This window comes from Aphelocoma coerulescens, chromosome 1A (genome assembly GCF_041296385.1).
Source record: "Aphelocoma coerulescens isolate FSJ_1873_10779 chromosome 1A, UR_Acoe_1.0, whole genome shotgun sequence".
Classification (NCBI taxonomy): Eukaryota; Metazoa; Chordata; class Aves; order Passeriformes; family Corvidae; genus Aphelocoma; species Aphelocoma coerulescens.
In genome coordinates, this window is record NC_091014.1 from 25,739,293 (window position 1) to 25,764,235 (window position 24,943).

A 24,943-nucleotide genomic window follows, 5' to 3' on the forward strand; every position below is an offset into this window, starting at 1 on the left:
ATGTCTTGTTTTTAATTTCTAAAATGGCCTCATTTACTAGAACCACTTAAATAGCATTTCCAGCATTTTCAACCATTTCCATTTTACATTTTAAGGATGTCTCTTGGTTTCTTCAAGGGAATGGCAGCACTCTTTAAAGAAGGATGGGCAAGATTAAGAAATCCACTATCAAACCTGTTCATATCTGCCCCCCTCTCCCCCCCTTTCTCCCACCCTCCTCCCTCTCTTACACATATACAGTGCACATATCTATTTGGCACATGAGATTTTAGCTCTTACACTTGCCAAATCACCCACAATCCGAGAATTTACTGTTCCAGGATCTTCCACGTTGCAGGCCTCCTTCTCTCTTCTAGATCATCACACCTCAGTTTTCTTGTTGTTCAAGAAGGAAGTCTCTCATGGCTCAAACCCACCTTGATATGCTGTCCCCAAAGAAAAGGTGACCAGCTGCAAGTGGCCAACATGTAAAACTCAATTGCAGTGCAACAACTGCTCTTGATTTGTTTTGCACATTAGCATCCTACTATAGCTGGTGTGAAATCATTTGCAAGGATAAAACTTGAGTCCATGAAGGCTGTGTTTTACCTTGGATTCATTTGTTAAGGCCCTGGAAAATGCAACTTAATGAAGAACAAAGGAAGTTACCTCTACTTTTGCTCATAGCCAGCTCTCTATTCTTCTTGCAAAGAATGAAAGCAAATGAAATGTTGGAAAATAGGGTGACTTATAATGTTTAAAATTTTCCACAGAATTACAGAATCATTTAGGTTGGAAAAGACCTCCAAGATCATTGAGCCCAACCTTTGACCGATCTCCACCTTGGCAACTAAGCCATGGCACTGAGTGCCATGTCCAGTCATTTCTTGAACCCCTCCAGGCATGGTGACTCCACCATCTCCATGGGCAACCCATTCCAATGCTTTCCATGAAGAAATTTTTCTTGATGTAGAGTTTGAACCTCCCCTGGCCCAGCTTAAGACCATTTCCTCTTACCCTGTCACTGGTTGCCTGGGAGAAGGGGCTGATCCCCACCTGGCTACAACCGTCTTTCAGGGAGGTGTATAGTGAAAGGGTCTCCCCTGAGCCTCCTTTTCTCCAGGCTAAACAACCCCAGCTCCCTCAGTTGTTCCTCATGTGACTTTTGCTCTCAACTTTCCACCAGCTTCGTTGTCCTTCTCTGGACAAGCTCCAGCACCTCAATGTCTTTTTGGAGTGGACCAGAACTGGACACAGGACACATGATGTTGAGTGCAGAGGGAAAAAGAGTGCACCTGTCATGTTCTTGTCCTATCATGATTATCTCATTCACAGGTCTTTTATAGATTAATGTCTTAGATTACTGTTTAGAAGTTTATTTTGATTAGATTTCATTCTGGCTATAACCACTAATAACTTTAGCTATTATTTGACTGGCTGTCCTCACTTTCTTCTTCAATATTCTTTAATCAGATCAATTCTGTGACTTTGGATGCTAGAAAGCAAAAGGACAGCCAGACAACTGTGATTCAGTTTTAGAATTTAATTGTTGAAATAGCTGTGCATCTCTTCCTTTGAGAGATGTTTTCAGACTGAACTTCAGAAATAGACAGGACTAATGGCCAGATTTTTGCCAATTAAAAAAAAAAAACCCAACCAACCAACCAACCAACCAACCAACAAAAAACCCCTAGAAAGCAACTGGCTACATCCAGCAGATGATTTTCAGAGATGAAATTCTAGTTTCTGAAAGCCAACTTGGCAGTATGATATTCCCTGACCTGTACATAAGGCAGGAAGCACCTAAGTCAGCTGCAATGCAGGCTTCCCCATGGCGCCTCTGATACATGCCCACCCCTGTTGTGTCAGTATGTCTGAAATGCTTCTGGACATGAAAAGATAGTCTACTTTTCATATTTATGTAAACTTTAGGCATACCTATACACAAGAATAATAAGACTTACTGCCTGCCATGGTACTGAACTTGGTGGCAAGTAGCAGGAAGATCACAGCTTCTCATCAGCAATGAAATGCTGTACAGTGAGACAGCTTCAGGCTTTCCTTCACTGGGAAAAAAAAGCTTTAATTTCACTCAACTAGTCTGTTAAAAACAAGGCAGTTGTAGTTTTAACTAACAACAGCTGTCAGCATAAAATAAATAAATAAAGACATAAATAAATATACACAGATAGTACATACATAAACAAAAACCGGCAGATTTTTTTTAACTCCTTTTTCCATAGTTAGATTGTTCAATGACATAAAGACACTTCTTTCTTCCTTGTGTAAACCAAACCAAACCAGGAGTACATACAAAGCAGTGACCTAGGGGAGAATAACTGAAAATGTAGACACCCATATTTGCTGCCAGCCTGCAGACAGCAGCTGCTGCCCGCAGCGCCTCATTCGACAGTGACAGCGGCTGCACTGACGTTCCACATTAGAGAGTCATATCGCTTTGTTCCCTCAGGGGAGCTTCTCTGTTTAAGGGGATACTATTAAGGATGGCAAGTCCAAACATGAACCCTTCTTTTTTGTCTTTTAGTATAATTCTGTGTATTTATCTGTATTTTATGGAAGAATTAATTGACTGTCACTATAGATGCACAAACAAGACATAACCCAACTAAATGCCAAGCACGTAGTTCACCAAACTGCTGCAGTACAGAGCACTGGTTTGAAATCTACAGCTTCATTAAATCTACAGCTTCATTCCTCTCTGACAGGCAGCCAAGCCCCACAGAGACTCCAAGTCATTAGCATACATGCAATGCCCCAGAGCAACCAAACGAATGTCTCTCTGCATCCAGACGGTCACTGTGATGCACAATACCCACAGCAGTGCCACCTCCAGGGTGTGGAGGTGTAGCTTAACACAGAGAGACCCCCAATTTTGAAAATATTCATACCTATAAAGGTAAGTTTAGAAAAGGTCTTGTGTAAAGGCCTTTGAATGCACATTCTCTGTGGGACCCCCCCTGCTGTGACAGACCACTAGTGCTTTATCCTGAGCAGGCAACTTAACCTCTTTGTTATCATAGCTGTTGTATCCCTATGGGCTGGGGCAACACCCCCTAGTCCCATTGTGATGTGGTAACTACAAATGATACTAAAGATGATGTAGTATGTCTTATTTAACACACTTGAGAAATCCTTCATCCCACTGCTATCTCCTTGTGCAATCAGAACATTCCGAAGTCTCAGAAAGACATCTCTGGTGGGTCAGCAGTTGTAGAGGAATCTGCTCCCGTTTGTACTGGCACAGAACTGCTCTTCTGTCCTGTGACCAAGGACACTGTATCCTCCTGTGCGATATTCATGTGTCAGGTCTCTCACACTGGGGTGGATTCCTGGAGGAACTTCCACTCTTGATTGTGACACTTACAGTTCAGATCTTGCTGCCTTTTGTCTGGCTGCTCACTTCCATCATTTGGAGCTTTTCTCCATCCAATCACACAGGCAACCTGATTATCACCCTCTTCACTCTGTACAGCTTATCTGGAGTTATCACTGCAGACCATGCAAGCAGCAGACTGTGCAGAGAATAGCCAGGCTGATACATGCTCCAGAGTCAGAGGAATGCTTTCCCCCCCAGCTCATTTAACTCTTAGCAGACCTTTGCCTCCACCCACTGCCTATAAAACAGCTGGACTGCTGGGGCTCATGTCCTCAATGATGACAAAACACATGGGATCTTCACACAAAATTTGCCATGTTTCTTTGCCAGCTAATTTGACATTTCTCAGCTACTGTATTCTCTTTGATAACCTAAACAGTCTGAGAGTATTTTATTAGCAGATGGTTTGAATGACTCATGATTACCTAACCCCATGAAAATACAGTGGCACAATTCATTGTTGCCACTGCAAAAGTCCTAGATACCTTACTAGATACCTTACTAATGACAGTCATGAATGCAGCTGACAGGAAAAAAGGTTAGTGGTGCCAATATTTTCCACATTCAGCTCTTTTAGTAAATGTTAAATAAATAATTTTAGCATCTTTCAGTATTCCTTATCAGGATGCTTTTCTTTTCTTTTGTGACCAGCACTATTTTCATTGTGCTAAGTCAGTTCAGAATCAGTGTGACTCTTGCTAGGTATCTGTAAGCCAGTGATTTATGCAGTTGAGGTTCTGCCTGGGATCATATCTTCTTACAGCAGTTTTTCCTTTTCTTGTGGCAGAGGTCTTACCAGTGGAGTCTGCTGCCATTTTCTGACACCTCCCTGGAGTTGTAATAAACGCCCTTCCCCTAGAATTTGCTTTCTACTGTTGTTCTCATCATACAATCCCTTATTTCATTGTAAAAAAATGCAGATAACACATGAAGTAAAAAAAATCTGGTCTCCTTTTTCTACTTCCATCCAGGAACTTTCAAAATATGTAAATGAGTACATTTTCCTTTTGCTGCACTTGCACAGCCACAACTCATCAACATCAAGACTACATCCTCTTAAAACTTCTTCTACTATCATATGGGTACTTCTACACTCAATAGAGTGCAGCAGGAAATCCAAATACATGACAGCTTTCCAAGACTAATTCCTTGGGGTAAAATGAAAGCTGGCATTTGCTGGAGTGATGACATATATGAAATAATATCATCACTGCAAATGGCAAAATCACTGGGCTAATCAGCGGCACAGTAAACAGGAGAGGTTAAGGGAGATGGATAATCTTTCCACTGGCCTCTTCAAAACCTCCTCATGGCTTTTTAGGCTACTGACCTTTTGAGCACAAGGCACTTTCTTCCAGAGCTCATTCCTACCCTCTCTCATCCTTCCCTGTTCAGTCAAACCTTTAAAAAAGCTATCTAAGGGCTATACAAATGTGGAAAGTCCCCAGTATAGCTCTATATTTTCTCTGACAAGCTCACCAACTTTGTGTCATTTTCACCTTGGGCTCCTGCTCTAGGCTGAAACATGATCTAGCATGTTTTGAGGGTCTGCTCAGCCTCTCTCAAAGCATGAATGGAAGACCTTCCCAGCCACTCTATTTCTCAAAGGAGGTCAAAAATATCATACTTTAATTCTGTATCACTGCCATGTAGTTTCACAAGAATTTCCTTTCTCCTGTACTGATCAAAACACCTCAAGATACCATTTCCAAATGAAATTTATAGAGAGCCCAAATAAGTTCTAAAATACTTTCCATCTAATTCTGGGAAGCAATGGCACATTTCTTGGTCTAGGCAGAATATGGATTCTCTTCACTCCCAGTTTCTAAGCATCTTAAGTTGATCTCTCACTGTAAGTTTCACCTTGATCAAGCACACCAAGGTCAGCCAATTTTTCACTGAGCTCCACTAGATTCTGGGTAGCAAGAGTTTCCGTAGTTGTCCAGCTTATTTGCTTAATATAGCATCTTATCTTTTTCAATAGGGAACATATTGTCATTTTTCAGATCCTTTAATTTCATATTATACACAGTCACCCTTTCATATGAAGCAGTGATGTCACATCAAAGTGATTTTCAGCAAAAGGAAAAGAAATCCATTAATCTGGAAAACCTGGAATGCTGCCTCTCTGTATTCCACGTGCTTTTCTCATAGCACTTTACAGACCTTTTCCTGGTGCTTCAGACAGGGTATTTTATCTCAGATGAAAAGAGATAAGTTAGGTACTTCTGTGAATAATTTTTTTTGTTAGGCATACCCATTAATTATCCCCAAATTACATGGAACACTAGTGCTTCTACCCCAGCTCAAATAATACGACAGAGTCCTCGCTGCATGTACTGCACTTTCTATCTGGGTCACACAGCCCAAAGGGACTCTAAATAATCTTTCAGGCGTCCTTGGTCATAAAGATTTATCCCTATTTCTGGTTCTGTAAATTAAACTGGTCAAAGCTGAAGCTTGTTTTGATCTCATACCATTTTGCAAACATGCAGATTGATTGAGTTTGTATTTATCACTGTGTCTAACTTGGAGATTGGTCCTGTTTTGAGTGAGGTGCTGGTCCCTTCAAATCTAAACTATTCTGTGATTTTTGTCTTAAATCTGAAAGACCTTTTGTCATCTTTTGATCAATCACAGACCCCTCCACTAATTATAGCTCTGGCATGGACCAAACAATTTGACAAGCTGAAGAAAAGGTTACCTATTCCCTTCATGTACCTTCAGATTTCTTCCCCATTCCAGAAGCTGTGTGGACACAGCTACCTGGGAGACTGTCGCTGTATTCAGTAACTTTACATCAGACCTTGCAACTTCTAAACCAATGAGATAGGAAAGGTGATCCAGTGCTGCAAGAGGCAAACCACCAAAGACTGTCAAATTCATGAGTCATATCCAGCCTGTGAGATGTCTCAGTTCACTTTCGTCTTTGCAGGAAGAAAGGGCAAGTTGCACTTAAACTCTCCCTGCTCGTGAACAGCTCAACACAGTGAGTTCAAATGGCCATTGGTGCTGCCTGAGTAGGAGGGCTGAGCTTCAAGCCCCCGTCCTCCTGAGCATGCAGTCAAGCCTTTGGAGACCATATCTCAGGCGCATAACAAAGTGTTACAGCCTAAGGAGTTTAGAGAACATGCAGAACCCTCTCTTATCTCAGGTTTGTATTCTTTAAGAATACATTCATTTAGAAAGTACCAATACTAGCACTCAGTAAATCCTCAAAATCTACTGTAAGTGGGATGTGAGACTACATTTTCTCTCCAAATATCTTGAAGTTTCACTGATGAATTTGTCAAGTTATTACAGCTCCTGTAATCTCAACCCATTTCATAATGCAGGTTTATTCTGCCATTTGACACTGGTGTAGCTAAGCCTCTCTTTGACCTGGTTCTGCAATATTTTCAACAGCCCTGACTCTACAGGGAACAACAGGAACCTCAGCAGCTAAATATATTGGTTTAAAGTCACAACTTCTGGTACTTTCTGTAACCTCTCTTTGACATACTGTTGCCTGAGAAACCAGTGTAACATCATTGAGGAATTGTGGCTGTACTTACTGCTCTCAGCCTTTTAGGATGGCAATGGGCTATTTATGGTCAAAAAAGGAGTGTTTTGGTCATCTGCTGGTTCTGTGGAGCCCAGTCTCACCAAGGCTGCTATCCCACCAATTTCAACAGTCACGTCCCACCCTTCCTTGTGCCGCTGCTCATCTAACTGCCCCATGAACCAGCCAACATGCTCAAAACCAATTACCTGCAGAAGTGGTCAGGTTTTGGTTGGTTCTTCCACAGCTGGGATGAGTACCAGTGCTGGGAACAGAGGAGGCAGGCAGATCACCCAGGATGGCAGCAACCATGCCAATCAGATTGTCCTTCATCTCCATATTTGACTCTAAGATCTCCCATTTCTCTACTGCTGGCTGCTGCTGTTTTGCAGAGGTTTATAAGAGTACTTCTCTGATGCCATAAAATCAATTATCTTAGTGTAACCTTTCCCATTTGTTGCATTTTGGCTGGAAGAAAGTTTGGGAAAAAGTGCCTAGGAACAAAAGCACCTCCTGAACAGACAGGACAGAAGACAGTAGAGTGAGACTGGGACAAGCACAGAAGCATTTCCTCGCACACTTAGGTGGGCAAGGTTTCCCATTCCCCACAGCAGTCCTCAGCCTCCCCACAGAGAGCAGCCTTCCAGCATTAACCTTGCAGCAGAGGAAAGCTCCACTTGCCCTTTGGTTTTGTATTTCTCTGGCCCTTTGGTCAGCTCTCCTTTGTTTCAGAGTCCTTCTGCTTTCCAGAGTGCAGCTGCTGATCTACCAGTCAGGGACTACCCATGAGTGTCTCCCAGCCCAGGCTGGAAGAGCATTTCCCAGACAACCTCCCCTCACAGTTTAGTACTGCTGCTAGGTTAAAGTGCCCCAGCATGAAGAAATGCAGCAGTACTGAGAACATCACCTGGGGCTTTCACAGCACACATCTGGGTCCTTGTAATTGCACTGGGGCAAGTGCCATGGACATATGTATGTGATTCCCTCCCTCGCAGCTTCCCACTGAACTTCTCTGGGTAGCAGAAGCACACATGGTGCATGCTCTCAGACATGCATGAAATGGCTGTCTGAGCCTCTTTAGTCCCTTTACAGGTTCTAAACTGCATCTTATCCCATTCCTTACCACTACACAGTCAGATGTGATGGAGCTGCATTCTCCTGACCTCTCCCACCCCTGGTAAGCCCACAACTGGCTGCTCTCACAGTTCAGTTTAATTTGTGCCTCTGTTGTCTCTTCTATAGGCCTCCAACTGCCAGTATTCCTAGTCAGACAAGGGATGCTTGCTGGTTATTTCTGCTAGGCTCTTCTCCCTGAGATGAGGGTGTTCTACTTGTGGGGACCACCTTGTCGCTTGTTCAGAGGTCCACCACTTCTCTGCTTTGGTGCAGCACTGCAACACCATTTCACCTTCAAAAATTCTCAATTTTTATCAAACCAGATTACCTCCTACAGAATGTAAAACTGTTATGGAGAGCAGACAAATCTCTAAGGTCAGCAGTAGTGATGGTGGGGGATGGAAACCTGCCCCCCATGCACACAGCCCCCCAACACCGCCCCAGCAGTGTGTCTGACAGTGGATCAGCACAAAAGCACTGAAGATGAAGTGTCTCTGGCACCTATGTTTCCTGTGGGCATTAGAAAAACGACATGTGACCAATGGAAAATACTGACCATGACCCTATGGCCACTACCTTACCCTCCCACAGTGCCCTTGCACAGATACTTCTCGGGGTTTTTGCTTTGCACACTCTACCCTTGCTCATCATGCACTGGGAGTGTCAGCAGCTGTTTGTGCATCGCCTGCTCCCTTATCCCCCTTTATGAGCTATTGTCACCGGCTGTTTGTCTTTCCCCACATCCAGGAGGTGATAAGCAGATGCCTGTTTCTACAAAGGCCCTCAGACTATCTTTTACTGCCATTCTGACTGCTGCTAAAAGCAAAAAGAAAAACCAGGATTGCCGAATGAGAGTTGTTTTGACATTTAAAATATTCTGATACCGAGTGAGACTAAAGGTTCTGAACCAGTATTTGATTCTGATCATTTTTCTTAGCTTTTTAATCAGAGAAAAGAGAAATAAAATCCTAAATACTAAGTGTAAACAGCAGGATTAAAAAAAACCCTGTAATCTGCTCATTTCATGCTTTTTGGACAGCAGCAGCAGCAATGGCTTCTGTCATATTTCCAACATCCAAATAATGCTGAATCTTTTTTTAAATTTATTTTGTCTTATTTTATGTTCTAGCCAGACAGAAATGTTAACAATTAGTAGCATTGTTATCATTTGACAGCCTGGAAATATTAAGAAAACAGGAGGAAAGGGAAAACCAAAAGCTCTTAGCATTTTGATTGAAGTAATTTTGATACTATCCTCTTTCTTTGAAAGCAAAACCACTCTTCCTCCAGCAGTGGTGTGGGCAGGGCTGGTTATGCAAGCACTGACCTGCACAGGCAGGTGAGTGGGGCAGCGCCAGTGACCCCACTCTCCTCCTGCCTGCCAGCACCTGGCAGCAGCAGGCAGTGGGACAGCCTGTCTAACCTGAAGAGGAACTCTTGGGCGGCAGGCTCAGGCCTGAGCAGAGGCACAGGGGAGCTGGCCACCACACCGCCTTCCTCTTCATCTGGCCAGAGAGCTCAGGCAGAGACTGACCATAGCCTCTGCTTGAATCAATGGCAATGAGCCATGTTCTGTTTAATCCCATTTTTAAAAGCAAGAAGTGTTTCTAGACCCTTCTGGGAAACAGGTAGTGGCTGTTATGGAAGCTCCCATCACCCTTTTCTAAATTGTGGGAACCATGGGAACCATGGAGGCAAAAACAGCCTCAGCTGCTGGTGCATAACCCCCGTGACTTTAGCCAATGCACCTCGCAAACCAAGAAAGGACCACGAAAATGAACAAGACTGAACAATCTGACTCTGAGTGTGCACTATGGCTTTCTGCATGAGGGCAGGTAGGGCACTGATTTTATCTCAGAGCCTGTTCAGTGCATTTTGCAGAAGCAGAGCCCATGGACACAGAAACTGGGGCTCACAGATCTGGCAGGGTGAAATAGGTGCAGCTACAATATTTGGCATCTCTCTTCATGCTCTGATGACCCAGAGCTGCAGACGTTTACAACTGTGCATGAAAAATGCATCCCTAAACAAAAGAAATCTTAAAGGCAAATTCTGTTTTTATGCTGCCTGACCTTGACTGCGTGTTGCGGCAGAGGAGGGGGGAGCTGCCAGAGCCAGGCGACAGGACCAATTAACCCTTTGGGAGCAAGGAGTTTGACAGCCAGGAAGGCATAACTATGAGGTATCCCAATGCTGTTATCACTTCCTAGGAAGAGGCGAGCAGAACAAGTCCCAGCCTAGCAGTGCGGAGACATTACACTGGATGTGACAATGCTCTACAAAAGCCATTGCTCCATGTTCAAATGAGACACGTTTCCAATGCGCAGTATTGTTTTGTGCACAAAATACAACATGAACCAACTGTTTTCTATTTCTCGGTCACCTGATAATCACTGGATCAGACTAGTCTCCACACAGCCACACTGTCCCCAGCAACATTATTTATACAACAACCCCCAGCCTTCCTCGGTTGCCAGATTTGCCAGGTAGGTAATTGTTGTTCCCATTGAAGGAAAACTGGCTTGCTTTCAATGACATGCATCTGCACTGCTATTATACAGCAGACAGCCTCAGTTACGATTTTCCAGGACAAAGATCAGGAAGAAAAAAAAAAATGATCCTTTTATTTTGCATTTTTCACCCATATTTAGAATTCCACCTAATTTAATTGCAGATTCTGCAGTCATAGGGGGGATTGCACAGAAGTCTCCTTTTTCCCAGAAACAAAAATTAAGTAAATGAGATAGACATGAGATAGCAGTCTTTTCCTGCTGATTAAATCACTTTCCCCCAGCTCTCGCCCATCTAATACTGCAGCACCCTCAGTACCCAAATGTAGTATCTGAGTGGTGCATTCATTAGAGTATTTGCAACTCCTGATCACTGACAGATGTGATCTTATCAACTGACACATTCAAGCAAAACTGCCTTTTCCCCCCTATCTTCCAGTGGCCTGAATTCAGCAGTGCTGACAGCCCTACGCTGCCTTGCTGCTTACATCCAGGATGCCTCCACAATCAGGAGGTAGATGCTTCCCCTCCAGCATCTTTCATCCCTTCATAAACAGGCAAGGACCAGAGCTTTTAACCAACGACCTAGAGCAAAGAGAATGCAAGTGTGGCGGGTACAGCAAGGATAAAACAATCCCTGTTCTCAATAGAATAAGGATGTAAATGGGATGCATTTACTTACATGACGATTCAGTGCCAAACATGGCTCGCCCCAGATGCTGCTATTTTAAAAAGGAAAGAAGAAAATAGAGTGGAAGACGGAGTGTATGTGAGAAGGGATGAGACTGCTACACAGCAGGGGTCATGAAGCCAGACAATGCAGTCCAGGCTATCCAAGCTGCCAGATTCTCCTCTCTCCTCCTCTCCTCTGCTCAACACCGCAGACAGCTTTTCCTTGCAACCGCAGTGAAGGTCCTTCTTCAGGAAGCAAAAAGCAGGAGCTTCTGTTTTAAATCCGAGTGATAAGGGCAGGCTGGCGTTCTTTCTGTGATACCGGCAGGCAGAAAGAGGTATCAGCCACCAGATACTGCAATCCCCAGCCCCTGCTCGCCGTAAGACAATAGCGGAGCTTAGGCACACACGGGATGACGTTAGGACACTGCAAAGACTGACTGCTGCTAACCCAGAGGCTCGGAGGGGGCTTGGACAGAGCAGAGCGATTCAGATGGGAACTCCTTTGTCACAGAAGCAGAGGACAAAGAGCCAGACATATATTTCCCTCTGTGATGCTAAAGCTCCCACCCGGGTCTGTAATGCTAGAAGGAAAATATCTGCCTTGAATTCATGCTCCTTTGCTCAGCTGCACAAGATGCAAAGTGTCTCTGTTCAAACAGAACAAATTTCAGGGACAAATATCCTAATAAATGCCACTTATAACATTTTCAGTAAAGAATAACCCCAAATTTCTATCACTAACTCTCTTTACTATTTTTCCTTCAAAGAAATACTAAATTCCTGGGCCAGTCTATACTCCAGACCTAATTTTCACATCAAAGTGTTAGCCAACTGTCTCATTTACTTAAATTTATTGTCAGAATACACCATAACAATGCTCTAACCACAATAAATAAGTCACAGATCTAAATAAAAATAAAAACCCCAAAGCACACTGGATTCAATGATAAAAAGGCATCCTAGCAACCAAAGAAACATTTTCTTTAATTTTTCTTTATTCTTCAAAGCCGTCTAGATCTAGTGTGTATCTGCAAGTGCATTTTTAGTGCACTGAGCTTATTTTTTTTTCTGACATTCAGTAATTGAAAGATGATCAAACATAGAAACAAAGCCCTAAGCTTGCTCCTTTGGTCCTCTCGCAGACAAAAGGAATTGCCTGTCTCGTGCTGGCGAGAACAGCCAAGCAGGAAGCTGATGGCTGGAAGCTACCAGACATTGGGGGCCATAGAATGGCTGTCTGGAGGGGGCAAAACCAAGAACATTTCTGCAAAGATTCACTGAACATGTACATGCACTTCCCAAGACGTCAGACACTGAAAAGTACTGCTGGTGGATGAGGAGAAAGGAGAAAGATGCAGGTCCATTAAGCAAAGAACTTAAAGGCAAGCAACCACTCCTCCCATTTCTCAGCTTTTGTGGGTTAACCATTCCCAAACACTCCTGCTGCTCTGCAGGCCAAGGGCGTTTGAGCTGTTTACAGAAGACACAATGCCACCATGAGCAGCAGGCTGGAAAAGCAAATACTGCTGAAGACTGGCAGCACCTGCCACCTGAGAAGCTCAGTATGCTGAAATCATAAGGGAACCAAGGAGTTGATGGCTGAGACCACTGCTGCCTGAAGGACAGACTGGAAAGCAACAGATAGGGTTCAGAGCCACAGCAGTTCACTGCAAGGCCAGTCCCTCTGGTCCTGGGGATGGGGAACATGGTCCCAAGCTCACAGAGTGTGTAGGCCCACAAACATCCTTATGGACCCTCAACAGCCCTGTGCTGTGAGTTAGGAAAGTGCAGAAGAGCTTTATAGAGCCTGATCTTGTTCTTCCCACAGTGGTGGGGGGTACCTACAAGACACACCAAGCTACTCTCCTGGTAACATCTGTTGGCACAAAATGCTCTTCAGTTTTTTCCTCTTCTTTCCATTCCACACACTGAACAGTCCCTTTGTGCTCTGCACACACCATAAGAATACTTAGGGCCACCAAGCTCATGGGAACATTTATCTGTATTTCATTTCTGGAAGAAAATCATGAGAGAGGCCATATCCTGTGGTGAGACATCTCATAACACACTTTCTAACAGGCAGCTTTTAGTCTCTGTCAGCAGACAGGACATCAGTGCTCATAATCATAGTGACTCAAATCAACCCACAGATGCCTTAAATTAACCAGATGACCACAAATCTGTACTTAAGCACCTGAATTAATAGCATAGCTGTTCAATTGTCATGATTATTTGCAATCATGTGCACGTATGTTCAGCACCAAGAAGCCATGTCCAAATTGGTTTTGACCATGACAGTGGCACAAATCCTGACAAGGAATGTAGCTTTGCTGTTCCCAGAATTATTTTGACTACTTGGAGCAGTTAACACCTCTTTCAGTCAAAACAGGTTGATAAGAAGCTTCGGTGCATCAAATAAACTAAGTGTTCTGGCTGGACTTTCCAGCAACTGAGGCAAGTTCACAAAAGAAATGTGTCTATTACGTATCAGTAAGCCTCCAAGCATCTTTAAACACAGGTCTCTGGAACAAAATCCCAAGTGCACTCGTGCAATGGCTGAAGAATGAGTTCTGCTCTGATGAGCAGATCTGACTTTCCCACAGCAATGTTTCCAAGGAGAGACAAAACCTCAGGACTTTTTCCAACGACATCCTTGAAGGTGTCACAGAGCCCAGGCCCTCTGCCAAGTTCTCATTACACTGATGCATATAGGTAGCTGAAAAGCCCAAACAACCAATGCAGTATCTCTGGAAGGATTTAATAATAATCTATTTCATTAGTCTTAGGCTTGGCAGGTCAGTACGTTGCCTTGTGGGAAAGGTGACCCGTTACAGGCCACTGAAGGACTTCCTCTGAAATTCTTTCAAATTTACCTAAAATGTTTTGTCAAAGGACTTTGAGAGAGTGTTAAAATCTGTTTCTGACCTACTGCTCTTTTAAAATCACAACCTTTCAGCTTGCTAGCAGAATTATGGATTTCTGTTTCCTATGCTGAGTGTTGTTGTTGGTTTATTCTACAAAGAAGGGTCAACAAATGGTTTTTCTCTCTTTTACAGCAGTGAAGATAATGTAATTAAGTGTACAGAAAACATAAAAGGAAATCTCCTGCCAGCATTTGTATTGCTGTGATTGCTTACAATGTGCACAAGACATTGTTCAAGTATTAGATTAATTTACAATGTACCTTCCATACATTCCTCCACGAACCAGCATGAATATTTAAATCAGAAACAATATATGCTATGCAAAGCTGTCTCCTGTATATTCACATTTTCCAGAGAAAGGGATGTGCTTCTCAACCACTGCCACTCTTGGAGCAGATCTTCTTTATTCCTCACTTAATCACTGCAGAAAAATAATACACATATTTTATTTGGTTTTGTAAGGATACGTGTCTAAGCCCTAAAGCATAGTTTGAGTTTTAATAATGAAGCTGGATAATGAAACGTTAAATTTTTTATACAGATAAAAATTTCTGCTTTAGAGTAATTTCTTTCTATAAAAACAGTGCAAGCAGGAAATCTGAGCTACCAACAGAAGCAGATTTGTACACATGCCTTATGCTGATCCACTAAAGCATAAATCTTTATTCTTTCTTGTCACTAGAAAAACATTTCATTTTTGCATTTAACCTCCTTTTTCACAGTAGAAACTCTGGAAGCAGGAAATTAGTCCATCCCACCTGTGAGGTTCTCCTGTCCTACTGCCCTGAGCAGCTCACCTCGACAGGGTAATTCTCACCTGTGTCCTCCCCAGGGCAAGGCAACAGGTCCCACACCTTCAAGCCTCTAGAGAGGAAGTACAGGATAACCTCAATAAGCCTCAGAGGAGGGTGAGGTATTTTATTACATTAGTTAAACTTGTCTTTTCTTTCCAAGTCCCCTTGTTCCGTAAGGTTTTTAATGCCTGAAAACTGATTTTTTTTAAGACATTGAAAAATTTAATCCATTTAATGTGCTATTGGAAACCTCTGAGTTACTCTGCAATGAGTCCACACCATTCAGCAACCTCCAAAAGGAATTAATTTTGTCTGTAGTAATGTTAGTTAGTTCCCTCCTAAAAATGCAGTGAGATGCCCAGCCAACCCACATTGTGACAATCTCCAGCTTCTGTAGGTGTTGTCAGTTCTGGCAACAGCTGCCACACCGATTATTGGTTAACATAGTACCCACAAAATACAGCAAGGTGTTTTTTCATGCTCCAGAAAAACACAAAACCAAACAGCAGCACGTATTACAGAACTACAGCTCTTTGGCTTTACACTTTGCTCAACTTTGCTGACCCCTAATCATCTTTAACAAACATCTTTGGTGAAAAAGTTGACATCATGATTACACCAATGTAATCCAGTGTGGTGCAACAACTTCAGCATCTCATCACACAGGGGCATGTATTTAAGGTACAAACAAACCCCCAAGCAACCAAAAACAATACCCTGCACTGATGCCATACCATCAAGTCCCCAGTGCAGAGGTGTTTTCCAATACCTCCATCACTGAATGAAGTCAGTGTCCCAGAAATGGCAATTTTGGAGCTGTGGAAACAGGGAGGGGGAGCATGCCCAGCTGGGATGGAGGATAGCCCTGATAAGCCCTTCCCAGCAGGAAAGTTGGCAGTGGGGCACAGGTCCAGTGGGGTCTGCCAGCTTGGACTACAGAACATTCAGAGCCAAGTAGTGCCAAGAAAGGCATGTTCCACTGGAATGAAATGTCTCAAGTGCTTCATTTGTGCAAATGCCAGAAGTTCCCATGGGGAGCCGGGCTGGACAACCAGGAGCAGCTCAGGGAGTAAGGAAGGCTGACACAGGACCACACCAGGCAGCTGAGACAGGGAGACAAAGGGACTGGCTAGCCAGACAGTGGAAAATATCTTTGAACATCTGAGATGTCTGAAGTCCTTGGTGTTCTCCTCATAGCCTGGTCTTATCACTTTTTGTTTGAGGTTTTCCACCCGCATTCCCTCTTTGCAACATACTGTTCCCTTGTTATTTTAGCACAGAAAGGAAGGAGACTGCTGGCAGAAAAAAAGTTAAGATCTCAGTCCTGTTCAACACAGATAAAGGATTTTATACCAGACTGATTTGCAGGGATGTTTTTCTCTTTTTGTTATTATTTGCTCTTGTGCTGATTTTTAAAATACTTCTGTACAGTCCATATTGCATTTATGCAACCCCATTTCATGTAAAAATTCTTTTTCTTCACCATTTTTAGGCAATTATTGCATAGAAAAATTAAGCTTTTTGAGTAAACATATACATGCATACCCACACAAATAAGACAGACTGAAGAACAAGTACTTTTTGACACAAATAAAATATTTTTGTCTGCTTTGGTCCTTACCTGAAAGATGAAGTTCAAGAGACAGATTGCTTTTCAAAAGAGAGATACAAGGAACCATAATAATAAATTATTACATTACTGTAATGCCTTTCAAAATCTTTTTTTAGCAAAGATCTTAGCTTCACCACAGCTCTGTACATTATTACTGCAAGCCGTTCACCACAGGCAGCAAGATGCAGCTCTCAGCAGATGCTCAGCAATTAAAAGAGGAAGTTCTGTGTGTTTTGCCTCTCCCAGGCCACTAGCACATCTGAGGCACATCTAATGGACATGAAACTCCAGCAGTAATGAAATGGTAGAGTATTACACACAAAAAACTGTATGAAAAGAATACTGCATATAAGAAAGAAAAAAAGAAAATATATTAGCCCAGTTTAACCACCTAATTCTAGGGTAAAATAAGGTGTTTATTTTCTACACTGAGGGAAATACTTGAAATATTTTGGGGGGGTTTTTTGTATCCTAATTTCAGGTCATTTCCAAGGATCTATGCCACAGGCCTGCACATGAGGTAGACATGAACGTTTCTAATGTCAGAGTGAGCAGAGGTGGATAACAAATTAAAAAAAGGGATTATAAACAAACTGTCATGATTTTTATGTGACTCTGAGGGATCAAAAATTAGGATTAAGGCCAACTCATAATAAACCACATGCAAACTGGCATCACAGGGAACATGTGTGCCCCACATAAACACAAATATCCAATTTATATGCATAAAAATGCGTCAGAGAGACTTAGAGGAGTAGCTAGTATTGCAAACATTGCATTAAAATATGTATTAATAATGTCCAATCTAATATCCAAACTTCATGATTAGCAGAAAGTTTGATTGTTGAGAGAGGAAGATCAAATTCTCAGCCCGAGTAAACACAGTATGAACATTCAATCTGACATTACAAATAGCCATGATTTCATCATGAATACAGGAAAAATGAAGGACTTCTAAGCCTACAAAGGAGTACCCACAAAACAAGGTAATCATGTCCCTGCAGGATAGGTGAGTGCTGTGTTAAGCATACTCCTTAGCAGATATAAAGGAATCCATAACATAACCATGGGAAAAGATTCAATTGTGAGTTTTATTTCTATTTTCCTATATGAATACTCCTGTGCATAACAGTGAATGAGCTGATACTGCAGCCATAAATATGACACAATTGCAGAGTCAGTGGGGAAACCAGGTCCACTGGAAGCTGTTTGACTAGTTGCACTGTGCATTTAAGGATTTCCGTTTTCTCAAGATGCAGCATTTTGGTGGTGTCCCAGGCCCTCATTCTAGGGCTTCTATTCTACTTCCATTCAGTGCCAGCCCCAGATTGGAGATCTAAAATTGTTTTCTCAGAATAAAAAAGATTAACCACAAAAACTACTAAATGCTTGGATAGCTTGATTATCATAGCTTTCCTTGACAAAGAACTGCTTCTATGAGTCAGTGAAACAACCAAAGCAAGAGGCCCTCCTGATCCTGCATTGTGATCGGTGTTAAGTTGCAGCAGCACTGACATCCATCCATCAGGTTCCAACTGCAGGCTCCAGGCTCAAAGCCTGGACACAGCACCCTCATTGCTGAACACTCAACACTAGAGTAATAAAACCCCTCCGGGAAAAGCAACTTTCTACAAGTTATAGAAAAGACTTTTGTGGATAAGGGCTAGCCTGAGGAACAAATATATGGTGAAGAGGAAGCCCCCAGCAATGCACTTAAGCCTTTTACCACTGGTTTTTAGGAGAAAAAGGCTCTTATACTTGACAGACACCCTGGAAAAGCTCTCCTGAACAAAGCACTAGAGAAAATGTTAGGCTTTGAGTCATGGTAATAAAAACTTTATGTAGACAATTAGAAGAAAATAGGATTGGAAAGGGTGGTGGCATCTGCCCTCCTCATTACAGTGAACTGTACCAGCAGCCTTCTCACCCGGCGCCAAGCACAAAGGAAAAAACCAGAGACTCCTGAGTCTAATTCCATATTGAAACTCATCTTAGGACATAGAGCAGACATTTACTAGGAGCTCACAGCACTTACTGGTTCACAGGGTTCGTCTCACAGCAAATCCCAGTGCTGCCAAACACAACAAAGCACCAGTAACCACAGCTTATGCCTTCTGCCTGGTGATGATCAATGAACAAACATGCAGAATCATGACTCAAGGCAGGCAAGACAGTAAGTGGCATGGGCAACTTAATGACAACTAAATGATCACACATTATAGTATTCAAATTTCTCAGAACTCTGATACTAATGGTGGGCCTCCCTCTGAGCAGACCACACTGCCAGGATGCTGGTATCACCCTTCCTGGCCTCTCCCTTGGAGTGGTGGTACCCTCAGAGATGCTGTATTTCACAGCATAAGGGGAGAGAGGAGACATGGAGATTACAGGTCCCAATCTCCACAACATGCATCCCAAGAAAGTGCTGGTCAGCACAATTAGACAGCACTGATTTTCTAAATTAGTTTTGTTCTCAGTTCAGCAGTTGTCAACTTCAGCAGTGCCCATTTCTCTCATTGACTACAGGGAGAGCACACACAGACTAAGATTTGAGCAGCTCAGGAGCAGATGTCTACATAGAAGAAGTGCCTCCTGTGCTTCTGAGAGTTTTAGGGGAACCACTGGAAAAGGAGATGGCTATGCTAATAATGTCGGGCACCCCATAATTCAAGGAAGAAAATGTAGATCCCTGCACTCCAAATCTACTTTGAACTGTGGCCTCTTCTATGGGTGTTCCCCCTGAACAGGTCCCAGTCTTCAGAAAGATCAGGTTATCTAAAGAGCAGCTGTTCAGCTGAGAGAGACACCCTGTTGCCCCCTGCAGCTGCAGAGATCTCCATTATCTCCTGATACTTCAAAGCACTGTGACACTTCTCTTCCTTCAACACCATGAAAGATTAAAGGACTTGTGTCCAGTACCAGGTGGCACACTGAGTTTATCAACTTCATCAGCCTAGGCAGGAAGGTCATGCTGAGCACAGTTTGCAGATACAAGAAGTTTCTAAAATCAGCAGGCATCATTTCACCAGAATAAGTCTTCCCTGCCATTGGAGACATGCTACTTCCTAACAAATTTAAGCACAGACATGCATTCTTTTCTTCAAGTAGAAGTGTTTGTGGCCCTTCCCACATACCTGATTTATTTACTTAATGACACCTAATCAGTTGTCAAACTAGGCTGATGAGCTTTACCTTGCAGCAAAGCAGGAGCATATGGCTCTGCTCAGCCCGCAGGGCAGGGAGATTGCCTCCAAACATCCATCTTTGATGCTTCCTGAAACCCATCAGCCTTTAGATGACCACCAGCTCTGCTTAGTGCTGTTTGCTGTCAGTGTTATCTACCCACTTGAGCCTCTGGCTCTGTTTATACTCTAGCCAAATACTGCTGGATACCACTTATGCTTCGCAGAAGATGGTTTGGTGATTGGCCAAAGCACAACCTCAAGCACAAGGATAGACTTCCCTCCTGTATTCAGCTGGTCAAGGCTGCCCCTGTGGGCACCCCGAGGGCAGAGACTTGTGGGTCCCTTAAATTTCAGTCAAACAGCATGAGAATCATATCTTGTGAAAATCTTTTTAAACAAAAAATCTCAAGAAAATGTATTCCAAAATATAACACAGATTATTGTGTATTTACCTTATACCAAACATCACTGGAAACTGCACTGGATGAATGCAGTCCAGTATGGCACCTTCTCTGACCTCAACCTTCACATCTCTTTATAAACTGGTACAAACAAGACTTACAGGCTTCATTACTTTTGCTGCTAAAAATGTGTCTGACTGAAATTGGTACAACACACTACAGATATGGAAAAACAAAGGGTTAGTTACTTGAATAAGAAAACGGTATTACCAAGTGTCCAACCAGAAACATACAGACTCCCCTGGCATACAGTGTCAGGTCCCAGGGAAAAGACCTCACTGGGAAGTACCACTGTGTCTTAATCATGTGTTTAACACGCCCCTTATTCCAACTTTCTTCCTCATGTCTGTGCAGAGAGAATTAAGACTCTGCTGGAACACTGGGGATTTTTGTATGAAATAATTGCTTCTTATTAGAGAAATTATTTTTATACAGTATAGTCTATGAAAAAAAATAGTTCACTTGGTACTACTTTACCCTTGCATTACAGATGGAACTGAAAGCAATACATATGTGAATTTGTATTTCACCAGGAAACGAATCTTTTTATTGATTTGACTTTTCATTGTCATTTACTATCTTGAATTAATATAAATTTAAATGCAGTTAGTTAGATCACTCAAAGAAATGCCAAAACTTTCCATTTTCCTGTGACATAACACTGAATATTTTAAAAACCTCCTTGTTGAAACATCCCTTACGTGTCTTTTGGCAAAGGCCTACCCTGGCACAGGCAGTGGGCAGACGCAGACGCTGCATGTTCACTGCGGAAGCCAGAAAGAAACTGGAATGTCTTACTGCAGTAGCCAGTCACAGTTCAGCTCTGCTGCAAAGTGCACCAGAACTATGTCTACTGTTACAGAGCCAGATGTCTCCAGAGCAGAAGCTTTCTAAAGGGGTAATTTCTGGCTAGCAAGCTGCAGTTAAAGAACTTTTTTTCTCAAAATCTTTTTAATTTTTCTTGGTTTGTATGGCTATTAAAATTTAAAACAGAGTGTTTCACCAGTTTATAACAGACAAGGACTACTACGTTTTCAGCAGTAAACACAAAGCAAAACAAGATCAAACAAAAGCCTACAAGGCCAGGTGACAGATAATGTGGACAGCGCCCCTGCAAAAAGCCATGGCGAAGTGACCCTCTGAGGATGGTTCAAACAAAGCAATACAGTCATGTTCAACTTTATTCAAGCCAAAATCCAAGTTGGATGAAATGGGTATAGCAAGGTGGCTACGTGTTCCACCTACCTGGCCACAGACAAGCTCAGATCCCAGGCCTCTACCCAGACCTACCCCTGACCTGCCCCATGCTTCCTAATCCAGAGTTCTGCGGCATGAGCATCCACCCCTCCCCTTGGAGAGCGCCCAGCCTTTCCCAACATGCAGCCAATTCCCTCCTCAAGCCCATAGAAACATCTCCCCTCTCATCTGCCTTGCTCCATATCCTGTGTGTTGAGCCTCTCTGAAATCGCCCTCCAGGAGCACAGATTGCAAGGGTGTCCAAGCCCCTGTCCCGTCAGGGCCAGCTGGGGTGGGTTACGCATGGTCACATCCACCTGGGTTTTAAATGTCTCCAAGGATGGAGGCTCCACAGCCTCTCTGATCAACCTGCTCTGGGGTCTGACCACCCCCAGTGTAAAGAAATGCTTTCTCATGTTTGGACAGAATTTCTTGTGTTTGAGCATCTGCCTGTTGCCTCTTGTTCTACCAGTGGGCCCGACTGGGAATCCAATCTGTGTATACAAGTCCATCTCAAAGACTGCAGCCCCTCCTGGCCCAGAATACACCATTTCTTTCAATCTCTCCATCAAAATACGCTTCTGTCTCAACCAGAGGTCCCTTGGATGAAAACAAGGATACTACAATGTGCATAATTTATTTAAATAATGCTACTTAAAGCAGATGGATATGTAACTTGATTATTTTGTCTTCCTTTTTCCTGAAATCTGAATATCAAGTTTTCTGCACGTCTTTGGAATTAACCTCAAACTGAAACTCAGCCTTAAGAGCTGAGTATTTTTCAGGCTTCTATAATTTGTCCAAGATTATTCATGTCAGAAAAGCATTCTGTCCATCACCACATTTGAGGCAAAAGGGCATATAATAAAGTCAGCAAGTTTATATATACTATTACTACTACTACATGAAATATAAAACATAAATATTTTATATATTTTTCATATATATAATATAATATAATATAATATAATATAATATAATATAATATAATACAATATAATATAATATAATATAATATAATATAATATAATATAATATAATATAATATAATATAATATAATATATAATAAAGGAGCAGGAAGGCTCGATCTAAAAACACAACATTGTGTCTTCTCCTGCTGCAGAACTACTGAAGCAAAAATACACATCTCTGTGAGGAACATTCTATAGTGAAAACTTTAACCAACACTTCTCAACTTTTGCCAAATTAAGACTGAAATAATGGTTAGACTGAACTAGTTTTAAGAGTGCATAATAAATACATTTTAATACATTAATAAATACTAGCTGTAAGCCACAGGAAGTGTCTTTGCTTTCCCCCTTTTAGCATATTTAAAACAAATAGAAACTGCAATAATAACAGGACATTTTTGCAGACCTAATAGTAAAGAAGTAACCCTTTCAACTGCAGTCTAAGGAAAAAAACCCGTGCAGTGATGGCATGACTAAATATTTCCATGTCATCAAGCCCAACGAAACAGATTGTGTCAGGGAGTTCTGAAGTTTCTGAAGATAAAGGAAGATCATTAGAATCTTTGATTTTTCAAACCAAGCACTTTTCCATAATGTACTTTGGGGTATTGCACAGTAAATGCGATAGATAATAGTTCAGAACCAAATAATGGTTTATATTTTTTTTTTTAATTACAGCACTTTATATTGTTTCTTGAAAATAATCAGATGACTGTTTAAATTGGTTATTTACTTTTGCTGTGAAACAGCTGAGAGTTTCTGAATTTCCTTGATTTAAGGCATCATTGACCTCAGAGAAAATATGATCTTAATCACACTCTTGTTTTTTTCTTCCCGTTGACAGATGAATTAATATGCTGTTGGCAATGAACAAAACTTTAAATCCTCTTAAGATGCAGCATTTTATCTCAGGGTGAATATTAAAACCTCGCCTGTTTTAATTTTCTGTCACAATCAGACAGATACATACTTCTGACGGTATTGTGGCATCGTTTTGTTGCTTCTACAGCAACAAAAAGTATTTTTGCATATCTCACCACCAAAATTTCACTAAACCATTGTTGGGGTTTTTAGTTTAGTCCTAGTTTTTTTTCTGTTAAAGGAATTTTTTCCCATAGCATGTTGCTAGGAGATAAATGGCCATACTTGAGAGGAGATAGCCATACTTAAGAAAGACAAAAGGGCCCGGCCAGGCTTTTGTTCTCACCTGGCGGGCAGTTCAGTTCGCTCTCAGCGTCTGGAGGGAGAAGGTGCAGAGAGAGGAGCTGCTGGTTCCCGTTTTTCGGCGTCTTTCCTTTCTGCTGGAAACAACGCCGGGGATCCCAAAGCTGCTTTCCCTGCCCTGCTAGAGGCTGGGGCTGGGGCCGCCCTGCACCGCTGCTGTTTCGAGCCTTCGCTACGCTGTAGCCGTGCTCACCCTGCCTGCCTGGAGCCCCGGGGGGTTCCCCTTTTGGATACATCTCGTCTGCCACCCGGGATTTGTGTTTGTGCCTGCCGCTTCAGCCTACCAGTCCAGCCTGCTGTTTCCGAGACTCCGGGACCAGCTGCCCACCGGTTTGTGGAGCTCCTTTGTTCCATCCTTCCCCGGGATCCCAGGGCATCAGAGCAGCCGCGTGCTTCCCGAGCTCGCTCCGGAGCGCCCCCTGCAGCCGCGGGGGAACCATCGCACCTGCCCTGCTCACCGGGAGCCACCAGCGATCCCTGTCGGCTGCGAGCGGAACTGCACCCGAGGGGAAAGGGCCTGACAGCCGAGAAGGCCGGGACTGGGTTTGTGATTGCTGTTACTGTCATAGTTGTTGTTGTTTTGTTTGACTAGTTATATATATATATATATATATATATATATATATATAGTAAAGAACTGTTATTCCTATTTTCCCACATCTCTGCCTAAAGACCCTTGATTTCAAAATTATAATAACTCAGAGGGAAAGGGGTTACATCTGCCACTCCAAGGGAGGCTTCTGCCTTCCTTAGCAGACACCTGTCTTTCAAACCGAGACAACCATGCCTTTAGAAGCTCTACAGAGCTGTTTTAGGATCCCCTTCAGCTGCATGCACTGCTACCTAGCCTTCAGTTGCCATGTGCTCCCTGAACCGGGCCACGTGAGCCCGTGCTCCTCAAACCCACCTTTTGGCACTTGCTCTCCTGAGCAGCCTGTGGGGAATCAGGTCTGGGAATGGACTCGGCTGAGCAGAACATGGGGAAGAGTACCCAGCAAGAGAGGCTGCCCCCACACAGCAAACTGCTCAAGTCACCATCTCTGTCACCTTTACCTATCTGTGGGATCAGAGGGTTCCCATGACCTGGGATGCTATTACTGCAGCAAATGTTGTGGTCATGAGGAAATACAGCCTTGGATCACCTCTGTACTCCTACATACCAGACCATCAGATCTAACACACTGTTCTCCAAACAGGCAGAATCCAGCCTTTGGATAAAATAGTCTTTAGATACCCACAGACTGTATGTATAAGCTATTCTTTCAAAGAGAGTACAGTTTTTATGGGAAATATAAACCATCCTTTTTTATTTCAATG

At 42.7% G+C, this 24,943-nt stretch overlaps 1 protein-coding gene across 4 annotated transcripts in view; it reads right to left on the reverse strand.

The window, feature by feature from the left end:
• The window catches only part of ST7 (suppression of tumorigenicity 7), a 174,678-nt gene that overhangs the window by 122,836 nt on the left and 26,899 nt on the right, over nucleotides 1-24,943 (reverse strand). Inside the window, exon 1 of one of the 4 annotated variants that reach the window (XM_068996908.1) lies at nucleotides 11,226-11,262. The exons of the other annotated variants lie outside the window; for them this stretch is intronic. Within the exon in view, the coding sequence (XP_068853009.1) occupies nucleotides 11,226-11,247 (22 nt within the window). The 5' untranslated portion in view covers nucleotides 11,248-11,262. Of the gene's footprint in view, nucleotides 1-11,225; nucleotides 11,263-24,943 lie in introns of those variants that run through there. 4 annotated transcript variants of the gene reach the window in all.